Source organism: Elephas maximus, chromosome 1 (genome assembly GCF_024166365.1).
Source record: "Elephas maximus indicus isolate mEleMax1 chromosome 1, mEleMax1 primary haplotype, whole genome shotgun sequence".
Lineage (NCBI taxonomy): Eukaryota > Metazoa > Chordata > Mammalia > Proboscidea > Elephantidae > Elephas > Elephas maximus.
The window spans coordinates 34033583-34049101 of record NC_064819.1 but is presented as its reverse complement, the minus strand read 5'-3'; the positions used below and the strand labels follow the sequence as shown (position 1 = coordinate 34049101).

Below are 15519 nucleotides of genomic sequence, written 5' to 3'. Positions count from 1 at the left end.
AATATTGAGGTCAGAAGCTCCGGTTGGCCGTTTTGACAGTCAGATATTCATCCCTTTGGTTTTTGAGGGCTTATGTAAGTGAAATACTTTTTTCTAAAGTTGTTGGGTTATGTATTTCTGTTTGCAAGGCAGACCCAAAGAATTCCAGTGCACAGAGAAATCTCAGTGCTTCTGTGTGCTTAATATTGAAAATGAACAGAAAAGGGAATCTTTGTCACACTGTGAACTACGTTGGGAATGGGAAAATTGTGGAATCAGCTGTTTTTAAGAAAGTTTTATTGTTTGAGGAGTTGAGCTATAAAGAGGAGTGTTTAGATGTCTCTTGAGATTTGAGGTGTATAAAAGCAACTTCTTATTCCTGTCTTTTTTAGTACTGCAAGTTAAGTAGAGTGGTAGGAGGTAGCATGGTGGGGCTGGCGGGTGTGTGAGTTTGAGTGTGAATGAGAGAATTGTCAGGGATGCATGCCCTAGAGTGCCTCAGGGATACAGCTTTGACGTTTAATTGTTGCGTACCACTTTAAGAAAACCACTCTTTCTTAATGTTACAGTATCCCCCCTCCAATATGAAAGTTTATATAGTGTTTTAAATAGTATAGAAGACATGCGTAGTATATTAAATATATGCCAGACATGCTTATAAATTACAAAAACTGGAATAAATGTAAAACTTAGACTTTTTTAAAGGTGTCCGTAGTTGCACAGTGATAATTCTTTGAGTCTAGCCCCAAGTTTACTTTATAGGCCTCCAGGGAAATACACTGTGCACTCTTAGGAAGGTCTGTAAAATTCATGTGCTGAATTGCAAAATAAATGCACTCTACCTAGTGCTTGATGGATAGATAAACTTAGTGTCTTTTGCATAGATGCTAGCTTTCTAGCTGTTACCAAAGGAAATTTAGGAAAAATCGTGATTAAGTGAATTTCTTCTATAATTTGATTGTTGCAGGCAGTAAATGCACATGGGTAAGATGGGTTTTTCTTTTATGTCTTAAAACTTTTTCTTCCCACCTGCACCCTGCCTTACCCCTACCTTCGCTGTTTGTTTCTGAAAATGGAGAACTTATCAACATTCATTTCTTTAGCCACTTAGAGTTTCAGCCTTCTTTTAGCTGCTCCTTTGTGTGGACTGGTTTTATTGCTTCAGTGCATATTAACAGATCTTAGGGACATCATGGAGTACAGGTGTTATGTGGCAATAGAAAAAAGTAACATGTCATGTTGAACTCAGTAAAGGGGAAACAGCTTTTTCTTAGAGCTTTAATTCATATTAGCTGAATATGTATTTCTCTAGCCGCAGTGCAGGTTTTGTTGGGAATGTGAATGGCAGAATTAACATGTAAACGTAGTACATTTTTTTTATAGTATATATTTTCAAAAAAATGTCAGGAATGTTAGGGCGGTGAGAAGTCTGCTTATCTTCTGCTTTAATTTTTCATCACCATTTGAAGTTTTTTCATATTTAATCGTCTTTGTTATTTTCCAGGTAACATAGTGATACAGAAAATGTTTTATTTGAAGACAGAATGTATTTTTATTGGGAAAATTAAAGTTTATTTACCATTAACTGATACAGTTCAATTTAGATCAAAACAGTCATAGTAACCGCAGCTCTCTTAAACAAATATTTCTTGCCTCTGACATGCATATAGTGCTCAAAGATCCAGACAGCAATCCATACAGCTTACTTGATAATACAGAATCAGATCAGACTGCAGACACTGATGCCAGCGAATCTCATCACAGTACTAACCGTCGTAGGCGGTCTCGTAGACGAAGGACTGATGAAGATGCTGTTCTGATGGATGGAATGACTGAATCTGATACGGCTTCAGTTAATGAAAATGGGCTAGGTATGTAAGCACTTAGGGAAAAGATACATATTGTATCCTGTTGCTAATGTATGATGCTTTTTCCAAAAAAAAAAAATACACAGTTGGCAAGTTGAATTTTTCCTAGTGTTTATTTAAAGATAGATAGCTTTGTGTCTGTCATGAATGTCTAGTTCTCAGATTTACCATAACCGAATTATTTCACCAAAACTAGGAGGGTTTACTAATGTGCCCTTTGATGCCATTTAAATCAGTAGAAATATTGAAACTATGCCAGGCACTTACTGCTCTTACTGTCTCTAAACCAAAATTGGGCTTTCAACTTGACTCTTTAAAAATTCTAAGTGTCATTTGTGAAGGTGTGTATATTAAGAGTAGCCATTCATTTCCAGAGGGCTAGAATGCTTTTGACTTTGTATGATACCTGGCAGTACTGGAGAGGAAGAAAACTTAGCTAAATGATGGAAATTTAAATTATGTCTGAGAGTTTGTTTAATTATGAGTTACAGCCTTTTAAATTTCCAGATATTTCAATTTTTAATCTATTTGGAATGATTAAGACTACAAAAATGTATTTCCAGTTAGTAATGTATGTTGTTTTATCTTCAGTGTTTACGTTTCTTTTTTCCCTTCCTTAAGTCTTTGAAGGAAAGGGGCTTTTTGTTGTTGTTGTTGGAATAGTTCATGGTAATCTTTGCAATTACAGATGATAGTGAAAAAAAACCCCAGCGACGCAATCGTAGCCGCAGGCGTCGGTTCAGGGGTCAGGCAGAAGATAGACAGCCAGGTAACTTGCGTGGACCTGCTGACAACATCAGGTCACAAGCATGAAACAAATGTCCCGTGTCTGCTTTCAGAATATACTGACATGTACACATGTGTGCGTGTGTGTTCAAGATTGGCATTGCATAAACTCTACTCACATAATGAGACTACTGCTCTTAGGAAAACGCGTTCTTCCTTCATGAGGTAGATGTAGTAATCTGTCTGATTGAACTAATGTTGTGTCTCAGTTTTTTACATGGAAATACTATTGCAAAGATCATTATTTTGTCCACTTGACAGGTCTTTCACACTTGAGATGGGGCCTGCCATCCCAGGGACTGTGTTGTAGATTGTGATTGAGGTTGATTGGCTGGGCAGCTTTTGCATGGTGCCTGCTTACTGTATCTGGATTCAGCACCTCATTTTTGTGGGAATTGTAATACCCACAGTTAAAGGTATAAAAGAGAGAAATACTTGAAAGTGTGTTTTTCCTAATCAGCAATGCATGTTATGTTCATTATTGTAGTATGATGCTTTGCCTTCCATCTACTAACTACTCAGAGTAACAGTACTCAGCTTTAGAATGTTTAGTGGTCATAACTTTTAGTAACTTCAGAGGAACTTGTTTGCTGTGTCTATTATTATTTTGACATAATTCCGTTTCCTGTGTACAGAGTATCACATGTATATTCATAATGAAGAAATTGTGTGCACCAGAAATAAACCCCTTTCAAACTAATCAATTTTTGCATTCTTTCCAAAACAGATTCTTTCCTGTGTTTTCCCCAAATAAAGAATGTAAATCTTAGTTTTAGTTTAGTATTTAAAGTTCAGTGGTTGTAGAGATAGATATTTGGGAACTGGTAAAGGTATTAGTTACCATTCTTGAAAGTTCATGTTTTAAAGATAGAAATTTTAAAAGGGATTAAATATTGTTAAAAAACAAAGTGTCCAGAAAAGATTTCTTCTTGTTTTCCCTTCCTGTTAGTGTTAGAAATATATTTTAGATCAAGAGATGATATTTATTTCTTTTTTTTTAAGGTGGCACAGCAATGAATGTATTTTTTAAGCCGGTATGGGCTTAACATAGAATAAATGACATCCTTATTTATTAGCTAGATGGCTGGTGGTTTATCACTAAGGCAGTGGACACAAAAAAGTAACATAGTGGGGCTTGTTGCAGTAGAGGCAGTTTTCTGCGTGACATTTTTCCAGATGTGAAAACATTATGAAGGTGCATTAAGAGAAACTTTTGAGTGATTTGGAGTTTCCAATAATTCGACAATGACTTGTGTTCTGCACTGAATCTTTTCCTGTTTTAGTGTTGTGGTTAGTGCTTTTCTTATTTTACAACTCCTTGCTCTCCCTGCTCCTTCCCACTGCCCCCACCCCCGCCCCGTGCAAAATAAAATAAAACTAAGGACAGTGGGGAGGGGAAAACCAGCATTACATTGTTCCTTGGTCCTGTCAGCAGCTTAGGGAGGCAGCCTTCCAGCCAGAGTCAGTGTCAGCATTCTCCTAAACACATCATCATTTCATTTCTTCTTTCAGTTTGCTCTCATTTGGCCAAAATTTCTTGTTGCCCTTCGTGTGAATTAAGCAGAGAATGTTCTTTACTAAACTTTGAATGTGACAATAGGCTGGTGTCCAGCTGATTAACTTGGGTCCCTACAGGAAATTTAGAGTTCAAATTAAGCTACACAAATCGCCTGTATTCTTGAACTTCTAAGGGGTTTGCATTATAAGGACTGGCTATAAACAGGTTGAGATTGTGTCTTTGTTTCTTCTTATTTAGGGGTGGGAGAGAGTAAATTTTTACCTTTCCAAACTTAAGTGCCTCTGAGTTGACCATAATTGATAACTGTACCAAAGTGCACTGTTCTGTGTCTGTACAGAGTGGAGGAAGGGTTCTGAGAATTGTTTAGCAGTGTGTTTGTGTAGCAGAGTTTCCAAGTAGTTGAGCTCTTGGGGTGCCATTGAGGACTGAACTATGGACACAGTGAATTCTCTATGCTGCTCCCCAAAGTGTAGCTAGAAGCCTTTTCAGAACAGCTTCGCACCATGTACGTGGGCATAGTAATGAATCGAATCTTAGAAAAATGAATGATGACAGTATCCCACCCTTCTGTTTTGTTATCTATTATCAAATGTATATAGAAAATCATTTATGATGGATAAACAACTAAAAAAATTTCCAAATGGCTACACTGAGTTTCTTAAAAATTGGAAGGAAAAAGAGGCAGTTTTAGACACAAAACGTCTTTCTGTAGTGGTGTTTCTAATAAAAATGATGTGCACAAATTATAAGTTGTTTCCTCATGATTTTAAAAGATTCATTTTAATAATATTCCCTAGAAAGTTCTTGGATCTTATAAAACTATTAGTGCTAATTCATAATCAGGGAAAGTAATTGTAAATATTCAATTTTTTAATACATCAAAATGATCTAATTATTTGCATATAATTTGAATATGGTGGACCAGTTTTCCCCATACTTGAGTTTCCATTCTTTGCATAATTAACTTGCTTCCATAATTTAAAATATACTGTATTTTCACATATCAGAGGTTTCTTCACCAGCTTGTGATTAGGAAATAATTGTCTTTGAAACAATGAATGATTATTTTGACATTTGTCCAAATCAGTGAATTTTAAATTGAGGGTCCTCCAGGGAAAAGGATTGAGGTATTTCCTTAGGTCCTTTTTAAGGGAGGCCAGTCCAGAGTACCTGTAGAGCAGGGGTCATTTGTTGCACTTGGGCTGGTGGTGGTTGCTTAGCTTAGTCCTTTACTTGTGCCTATACCACTGCAGACACACAGCGAATGGGGGGGAGGGGGAAGTCACCATAATCAGTTTCCACATTTCTAGGGTGGTGCTTTGTCATATTAGTTGGCTATGGTTTATTTTAGATAACTCAGAGTGGTTTCCAGTGTGGAATAATAGAAAGGACCCATGAACCACCACATTTGGATATCTTGTCCATTTTTTTAAAAAAAGCAAGACAACTAATAGTTGGATTAATCTTTTATAAAATTGAAGTATATCATACCATGATTTGCACCAGATTTACCCCAGTGTTTTCCACTGAAAATTGCTAACACTCTCTGGGCTTAGAACACTGCATTTTCTCTTTTTGGTTGTGGGTTTCTACACCGAATTTATTCCACAACCTTAGAGTCAGTCAGAAGCAAATGGCTGGATTCTTGGGAAAGAGGATTTAATTTAGGCTTCCCTAGTTGCCAGCTTAAAATTTTCTATTATCAGCATTAAGTCACAGGCAAATTTTTCAAGCTTTGTTTTTGGTTGGAGGTGGTACCCAAGTTTAAGAAAATATTGAAATTGGGTGACCCACCGTTAGTAATAGTGAAATTACTCTTTATCCATAAAGAAACTTTAGAAGTATTTTTTCAACACCTGTAATTTTTTTCTCATCTTTAACAGTCACAGTTGCAGATTATATTTCTAGAGCTGAGTCTCAGAGCAGACAAAGAAACCTCCCAAGGGAAACTTTGGCTAAAAACAAGAAAGAAATGGTAAGGAGAATTTAACCTGTAGGTTTTTTTTTTTTTTTTTTGTATGATTTATTTTTATTTTTTTTTACTTCTTAACTTGCTGTGTGATCACTTGTTTCCCCAAATAGATTAATAATATTTTAGTAAAGACTTTTGGTTTTGTTCTTGGCCCCTGGTAACTGAAGACATGCATGCTTGAGCTTGAAGTACCTTTCAGTTAGAACCTTAAATAGCATTTGTCAAATTTAGTCCACCCGGAGATAACTGGGAGTAAAGACTACTGCTTAATGCGGGAGCAGTAGGATGTACACCTTGTCTCAGTAATGGATACCAACCTTTTAAGCTTCAGTTCTTGGAGACGCTTGAAGGGATTTTACAAAGGGTGAGTAAAGTAGGTACTTTGGGTATTGTTTACATAGTTACATGGTGAGCTTTCTGGTGGTTTACAATACAATTAAGTACAGGTTTCATTCAGTATAAAGAATACAGATGCTGCCTGTGGCTTGGGTGCTGATGGGCATTAGGGATGCAGAGTGGACAGACCCAGAGTGGACTACATTGGGATTTGTTTTGAGTTTAAAGAACATTCATTTTAATTCTTTGATCCATTGTGATATATGAAGCTGAAATTATTTTATTAGCTATTTAATGTTTATGTAGTTATTTTCCTCCTCAGCTGTAGATTGCATTTATAAAGAAGTTGAAAAAGTTGTCTCCCTTTGGCAGGCAAAAGATGTGATTGAAGAGCATGGTCCTTCAGAAAAGGCAATAAATGGCCCAACTAGTACTTCTGGCGATGAAATTTCTAAGCTACAGCGTACTCCGGGAGAAGAAAAGATCAGTACCCTAAAAGAAGAAAATCCTCAAGCAGCAGCAGTCCTGAATGGTGTTTCATAGACTAAAGAAGTTCCTAGTTTACAGTTCTTACATTACATTTTACAATAGTGCTTGTACAAGCTTGCCAAAGATAGAATACGGATCGCCAGTCTTTCCATCGCACTTTCAGTTCCTCCATTTGGAATTCAGAAAGGGGAGGGATCCTGAAGAAATCATATGTTAAACATACTTTGACACCTACTGTGTTATAAAATATATCATCAGATGTGCCTTGAGAATAGTATATGTAACATTAAAAAAAAGTTGCTGGCTATAGGAAATGTTATTTTGTTTTCAAAAAATGGCAGAGATGGGGGGAGGTGGGTGGGGGGATCCCTAATATTCTTTATGAAAGCATTAGCTGCTTTTGTTACATTTTTAATAATATGCAACCACTTCTTCACCTGAGGAAAACTAGAGTGAAAAGCAGTCTAAGATATTTTGCACTGAATTGTAATTTCTCCATTAGTTTAGTCTGGAAACTGGTCTGTTTTAATGTGTTTTTTAAATGCTGTATGTAGGGGAAGATGTGCAGACCACTGGAATACATTTGTTAACTCTCATCTGCAGGGACACTGGGCCATGTCGGCAGTGACTGTTCTACATTGAGGCTTTGTTTGGTTTATTTATTAAAGTGTACAGTATTTAAAAATCAAACATAGCTTTAGCTAAAACACTAAGCTGAATTAGTCGTGTCCATTCAGACATAACCTGAACTACTGAAAAGGTCAATTTCCAGAAGGTGTATTCTGTATAAACTACATGTTAGTCCTCAGTAGAGTATCTTTCTCTTTCTTTTCCTTTTTTTTTTTTAATTTTGGTTGTTTGATGTGCAATATGTTTTTGTATGCAGGTAGTAAATAAACTTTGATCTTCCATTTGCTGATTTTTAACTTTCTACTTTTTACACCAGTTGTTGCAAGATAGTTGAAGCCACTTAAAGGCCTCAAACAGTGCCCTTTGATTGCTTTCTAAGAAGCATCTATACTTGCTGATAAATGGCATTAAAATATTAGGTCATCTGATCATTTTGTGACGAATCTTCTGAAATCTTAATACTTAAAATACAATCTGTTAGAATGGCTTGGGAATTGATCAACTGTTCGATCATTATGAAGAAGTCTTTGTAAAGTAAGATTCAAATCAAAAGCAGTTTTTGAAAGGCAATGAATATAAGCCAGCATTTTACTTTTGCCTTTGATTTTTTATTAAAAATGAACTTTAAAAAGAACATGAGTAATTTTTAAATAAGGAACAAATAGGCCACTAATTGGCTTTGTCATTTGATGCTCAAGGAAATAAGGTTGAATGAAGGTTCTCATACCAATAATCATGATTAAAAATCAATAATCAGACTTTTGAGGTATAAAATTATTTTAGCCAAGTAGCTTCATTTCAGACAATATTTTTTCTACAGAGTTAACAGTGATACACACTAATTCATGCTGCTACTCGTGAGGTCAGGTAGTTGTGAATTTATGGGAGGGTTTGGCTCCACAATATCGTACAGACTACTGGGCAAGAAAGGCAGAGCTTACTTGCCTGCCATGTGATGTCTGGGAAGTTTTATGTGCAGAATTTGTAATATGCATAAAAATGTTAAGTGGTTAGTTCATTTACATGAACTGAAGGAGAAGCCAAGGTATTGTTAAAAATTGTAAAACTTCCCAGGTCGGTATATTAACCCTAGCTCTGAAATACATTCTAGTCACCGTCAAGATGTGCTGGTATTAAATACTTGCCCTGAAGTCTTAATGCCCCGATAACTGAAAAAATCTCAAATACGTCCTTCTTGCAGTTTGCGTGAAGATAGTAAATAACTTCATATCTTGACCTTCAAAAATGTACCGAGTGTTTTAAACATGTTTCTCATCCCTCTAAGCTAACTTGGCTTTTTTATTCTTAGCTCTCTTTCATAATTGGATTATAGATAATAAGTATCAGAAGAATTTTAATCCCCAAAGTAGTAAATGTGCTCTAAAGAAAATGATTTTTCATTTTCTTCCATGTAGAACAGAGTCAGAACCATAAAGATGATTTCAATGGGAAAGGCAGAATCTCTAAAAGTGGGTACCGCTCAAGCCGTTCTTTAAAATAGCATTCATGCATAACCATACTTTAGGAAGTATTCAGAGTTCATTACAAATTACTAAACCCGATGTTTTACCCTTTTAAGAATACATGTACTGCAGGTTTTGGGTTTTTTGTTTTTAATTCCACAGTATATGGTCACATTCAGACGTATAAGTGAAATGGCTCACTCCCCAGAGGTAAGGTAACCATTGTTGATTCAGGTAGCCTTCCAGACTTAGAGGAATGCATCTTCTTTTTGTGGCTGCTGTCTTAGTTAACTAAGATGTTGCTGTGGGGGAACTTTCTAATAAGTGGATCACTAAACACACACTCAGGCAAAAAAAATCTAAAAGTTCTTGTGCAGCTCAGGTACTGTTTCAGCACATATATCTGAAATCGCGTGGACCCTGACCTGAGCTGAGTCATGGAGCAGGAGCTGAGATTATGTAGCACAAAAGTGACCTGCTTTCCTGAAACCCTGGGAGATAGGATTCTGTGCTGTGTCAGATCAGCCACTATTGCTAAAATTATAGTTGGGATACACAGAAATTGTAGTAGTGTTACATATTTGAATACGGGGGTGGACAAACAATACATCAAACCCATGAGTTCATGGAAACTCACCTGGGACACTGCTTAGGACAAGGCCGAGCAGGTTGCTTAAATGAATATGTTTTTAAGGAAGTATATGTGTATACTTGACAAAAAAAGTACGCATGCACACACAAAGCCCTTGAATGGTGGAAACGGTTAACGCACTGGGCTGCTAACCAGAAGATTGGGGCTTCAAGTCTACCCAGAGGCACCTGGAAAGGTTTGGCGATCTACTTCTGAAAAACCAGCCATTGGAAACCTTAACGGAGCACAATTCTGCTCTGACACAGGAGCTCACCATGAGTTGGAATTGACTGGAAGGCAACTGTAAAAAGGTGAAATGCAAATAAAGCAAAAGAACTGAAGAACAGGAAAACACTAAGCTAGTGATAAATGAAAAACAGCTGGTGTTTTTACTTGAACTCCAGGGCCCCATTCATGACAGCCATCCTTTGTAGGTTCCATCTGCTTTATGCCAAGTCACACAATTTTGTAGCTGTTTGTTGTGAGTCTGGTTTTCTGACCTGAGAAGGGTCTCTGTGAAGTTGGTCGGTTAACTGAGTGATGCACTTCTGTGGGGAGTAGAGAATCATTTGTGTCTTCTGTACATGGTTCCTAGTATCTAAAGAAAACCTGCCGATAAACGTTTAAAAACAAAAAACCTAGGTGAATCTGAATGTTACCCACATGCTGAAATCAGCATAACTGATGTACTGATTAGTATCCTCACAGGCTGTGCCTACCTACACTGAGTCTACGAAGGACAGATCAAAAACCGGACACAGTGAAGCAGGTGGGTTCTGTGTCAGGTACTGGTGGTTGATGGAAGTGAGAGTAAAGGAACATCCCTTTCACAGCTGTCCTAGAATGCTTCCAGGAACTTAGACTTGAACTGGAACTTAGCATTATGGCAAAATTCCAAAAGGCAAAGGTAGGATGTGTTATAAACTCTTCCATCTTCTTTGCTATTATGGCTTGAGTTCTATATACCCCTTTTCCTGGCGACCCATGTGTGCAGAGAATTGCTCCATTGGGTTTTGGCTGTGACCTTTTGGAAGCAGATTGCCAGCCAGTCTTCCAGGCCTCTCTCAATCAGTTTGAACCACCAACCTTTTGGTTGGCTAGTAGCGAAGTTCGTAAAACTGTTGTGCCATCCAGGGACTTCATGGCTCAGAATCGACTTGACAGCAGTTAACAAATACCTCTTTTTGTTGACCATTTTTAAGTACAAGTTTTTAATTAGGATGTGTGCAGGGGTTCAGACTAGTGCAGCCATGGCCAAGAAAGCGAAACCAGGACAAGTTGGGTCATCCAGAATAGAAAAAAATTACAGGTCAAAGTCCTGGTATGGGAGACTCCGAAGAGGCGCGTTGAACCCCTTCAGGAGCTTGATGTGTGAGACTGGATCATCAGCATGACTGTGAAGAGCCAGGCGCACTAAACGTTGTGTGGCTGGCCACCATCTTTGGATGGCGCACTGTTTCTGACTCTGCACAGAATCCAATGGCAAGAGATTTGGTTGCTGTGCACCATGTTCACTGTCCTTGTTTTCTAAGATCAGGTTTCCAGCAGGGCTTTGACCTGCAATTTTTCCCATTCTGGTTCCCCCAAATCTTAAAAAAACTCGGATCTGTTCTAGTTTCACTTTGTTGGCCATGACTGAACTGGTCTGAAGCCCTGATTTCCTTGCTAAACAAAGAGGGCTGGACTAGATAATTGTTAAGGCCCTTTCAATATTAATATAACTGGAGTCGTCATGGGGGACCCTGAATGATACTTAACTGTATTCCCAAGCACTCTCAATAAGGTGTATGCTGAGCTCAAATTGTTTCATCTGTGTCCATCCCAGCAATTTCCAGCTATGCTGTATGTAGTCTACAGATAGATAGCCAAAAACAAGGACAAATACTCGTCACTGATTTCCTGTTTTACGGCCCCACTATAAAGTACTAAATAGCTTCTCAAATTTCTTTGTATTTTCAGTGATTGGTGTGCTCTTTTTTGGATGAAATTACATGGATATTTTCTACATGCTTTTTACCCTTTTTACTTAATTGTAAAATGTACCTTCTCATTTTTAGTTAAGAAACCACATTAAACAATTTTTCATAGTTTTTCTAGAAAAAACAGTTTCTACTTAATTTTGTCTGGAGCTTAAACTTTTTTCAACTTATTTGCTGTTTTCATTATAAAAATGTTATAGGTGGCAGTAAGTGTTACCAGGTTCCAGATTACACCTCAGCATTGGGTTATGGCTTTGTGGTCAGGTGAGGAAGCTCTTCCTATCCTGTTGCTAAGGCAACGCTCAGCTCTAGGTTGGTCAACAGCATTCTGCATCGCAGTTACAGCGGCAAAAAGCACAGCTGGGGTCACTGAAGTCTCCTAGTCCTCAAGGTTACTCCCGGTCTGGGATTCTTCAGAGGACTAAAAATCTAAGCATTCTAAATAGTGTCTATACTTTCTTGATATCAAATTTACAGCGTTTTTTTCTGTCATATTCACTTTGAAGTTTTTGAGCCCAGTCTTAAATTTTCATTGGAATTTTTAACATGGTCAACATGTATAGGTAACTGTCAACAGAAAGATACCTTATAAATTCTCAGTAATTAAAACAATGTAACAGTTCTAAAGTGTTAAAACTTAAAACTTGACTCCTCATCCTTTAGGTGAAGCATGCTGCCTGTGTGGATGTTATTTTTAAATATTTTTGATGTCAGGCTTTAAAGTAGGGCAGGCCTTTCCAGTGTGCTGAATACAGTATTTCAGTGTGGAAAGGTTCAAGGGTTTTGCCCTCGTGTAAAGAATGTAGTGCCCTAATTTTTCCCAATTACGTTTCAGTGGTTTTGCTCTTGCTGTCTTCTACCCTCCTGTAATTTAGAGTAGAGCAAATCAACGATGGCAGAGAAAACTATACAACTATACAACCAAGCTTCAGAGTACACAGGCATAGGCTTACATGCACCTATTCTCACAGGAAAATCAAAGCTAATGCTGTTGAGTCGATCCTGACTCCCGGTGACCCTATAGAACACAGAACTGCCCGATAGGGTTTCCAAAGAGTGGCTGATGGGCTCGAAATGCCGACCTCTTGGTTAGCACTCACGCTCTTAACCACTATGACACCAGGGCTCGTATTCTCACCGGGTTCTCAGTTCTTCAAAGAGTTGGGTCTCATGGAATACTAAACTTCACAACTAGGCTGTTGTCTTCATTTAAATGTTTCTATAGGTAATCCCAACATTTGGAAAATATTTGAAGACGAGAATTTGTTTAAAACTCTAAAAATATTTAACTTAAGCGATCACTCATTATGGCCCATTTTCATCACCAGCAAAGCCAAGTTTTTATACAGCAGCTTAGGACTCATCTAATAATGTCAACCCAAAGGCCCCCATGAAGGCAAAACGGAAAGGGCTAAGTAGTGACAGAGAAACCAGATCTAGTATTAAGGCTGTGGATAGCAATGCCCCCAAACATATCTACTAAATAGTAATATGTAGAGAACCAAATTACAGATAAACAAAGTGACCAGGAAAAGATACCCAGGGCTTAATTCTAGTTTCACTAGCTATACAGCCTTAGAAACCACGTGCTATGTCCTTTAGTTTCCTCTTCCATAAAATGTGGAGGAAGTGTCATAATTACTGAGTAAACTTGCATCTCCTATTCCCCCAATATTGGGTTCAACCATACACCTCCCCCCTTTTTATTTTTCAGTGTATTTCTACTGGTGGTGCAGTGGTTATGAGCTTGGCTGCTAACCAAAAGGTCAGCAGTTTGAATCCACCAGCCACTCCTTGGAAACACTATGGGGCAGTTCTACTCTGTCCTATAGGGTCGTTATGAGTCAGAATTGACCTGGTGCCAACGAGTTATAGGCACTGATAATGTTTACAACTGGTTAAAAAAAGGGTCCAAACTAGATGCGTAATGATAAGTATCAAGAGTCACCTCTCAGCACCACCAAGGAATACGTCCCTGGGTTCTGAGAACTGTGAAAGGTACCACAGTATGGAGGTAAACAAATAGGGAGCTCTGGAGCTGGGACAGACCGGGCTGCACTCAGTCTCCTCATTCGGCATGTGGCCTTGGACAAGTTAATCTCCATAAACTTCAGTTTCCTGACCTGTAAAATTACATAATAGCAAGTAGCTTATTTACTGAGACAAGGAAAATGCTGAGCACTATGCCCGCACATTGTAAGTACTCAAATGTTGTCATTACAGATCAAGTATTTTGTGTAAAAAAAAAAAAAAACCAACCATTAAAGGATAAAGGTTCTTTTTTAGATCATACTGACAGCTTTTCCCCAATACAATCTAGAGTTGACACAGATAAATTTTTTCCAAGAAAAATGCTAGGTTAAACCTTCGATCAAATATGGATTGTGTTCTACTTGAAAAAGGTAAGCCTAAAGAAAATAAAACTGATGAATGTAAAAGAAAATGTGCTCTGCTATGCTCTTTAGGATTAAAATGATCTTCCACTGTCTTAATACAGGTATTCTATTTGCATGAAACACGCACAGGTATTTACACCTACTACATGAGGTTTTGTCTAGTTAAAGAGATTCATCATACACAAAAATGATTACCTTCACCTCAAAATTCCTTGTGTTCTCCATTAGTAATTGAGAACTTCTAAGATTTAAGTTTAGATGGTAGGTAGTGTAACTTATTCATCCTCAAACAAATATAAATAATCCCAGTGGTGACCGCAGCTATCTACCCCAGGTTTTATACAGGTCCTCTGGTTAAGATATAGGAGCCCTGGTGCCACAGCAGTTAAGTGTTCAGCTGCTAACTGAAAGGTCAGTGATTGGAACTCACCAGCGACCCTGGGAGAGAGAGATGTGGCAGTCTGCTTCTGTAAAGATTTCAGTCTTGGAAACCCTATGGGGCAGTTCTACTCTGTCCTACAGGGTGGCTAGGAGTCGGAATCAACTTAATGACAACAGGTTTGGTTTTATGCTTAAGATTCTTATGATACTCCATATACTGCAAGCCATTTGCTTCAAATGTCATTTAAATTTATTGGTGTGTAAATTTTTAAGAGTCCAGGCTGAATACTATTTTGATACTAAGGGCATTTCAATTTATAGTTTCGATAACAGTTAAGTTTGGTGATGGCATCTGTAAAACTTTAATTATGTCAAAAAATAAACTATAAATGGTCGATACCTTGAAGGGGCTAGTTGAATACAATGTAAATATTTTCTTGATTAAAAACAGGACTGTACTTTCAAGTCTATTTTTTGCGTACTGTTAGTTTTAGAAACCCTGGTGTCGTAGTGGTTAAGAGCTATGGCTGTTAACCAAAAGGTCGGCAGTTCGCATCCACCAGGTGCTCCTTGGAAACCTTATGGGACAGTTCTGCTCTGTCCTGTCGGGTCACTGTGAGACGGAGTTGACTTGATGGCAACAGGCAATGGGCTGTTATGGTTTTTAATGTATGAAGTCTGAATTCTGTCAGTGACATTATATACACACCTGGGTCAGTTTCTTACGTCAGAGTTATGGCTAAATATAAGATTCTACACAGGTAGGTCTTTGCTTTTTACAATGTGCTGCTTTGGACCTTGAACGGCCTTTCCTCCAAATGAGTTGAGTCCCCATTATAACAGCTTGTGCTAAATCATGACATTTATCACCTTGTGCTTTAATTAACAGTTTATCTGTCATTCTCTCATTAGACGGGGTTCCTCAAGAGCAGGGACTAACTACCATGTTCACTTTACCTTAAAAAGTGCCTATTTATACGCTACGTGAGTGTATTTCTATTCAAGTGGTATACATTTATCTATAACGATTTCCAAATATTCTAGGCCAAATACTCTAAGCTGTTCTCAAATTTAAACAGAAAAATTATAT

General features: G+C 37.8%; 1 protein-coding gene across 6 annotated transcripts in view; it reads left to right on the top strand.

Annotated features, from left to right (window-relative positions):
• The window catches only part of FXR1 (FMR1 autosomal homolog 1), a 70683-nt gene extending 62823 nt beyond the window's left edge, over positions 1-7860 (top strand). For 4 of the 6 annotated variants that reach the window (XM_049881785.1, XM_049881805.1, XM_049881795.1 and 1 more), the window contains 3 exons: positions 1650-1850; positions 6036-6127; positions 6833-7860. In XM_049881785.1, the coding sequence (XP_049737742.1) occupies positions 1650-1850; positions 6036-6127; positions 6833-7003 (464 nt within the window). In that variant the 3' untranslated portion in view covers positions 7004-7860. Of the gene's footprint in view, positions 1-1649; positions 1851-2535; positions 2617-6035; positions 6128-6832 lie in introns of all 6 variants that reach the window. The other 2 variants (XM_049881831.1, XM_049881813.1) reach the window with 2 other exon arrangements.
• The last annotated feature ends 7659 nt before the right edge of the window (positions 7861-15519 follow it).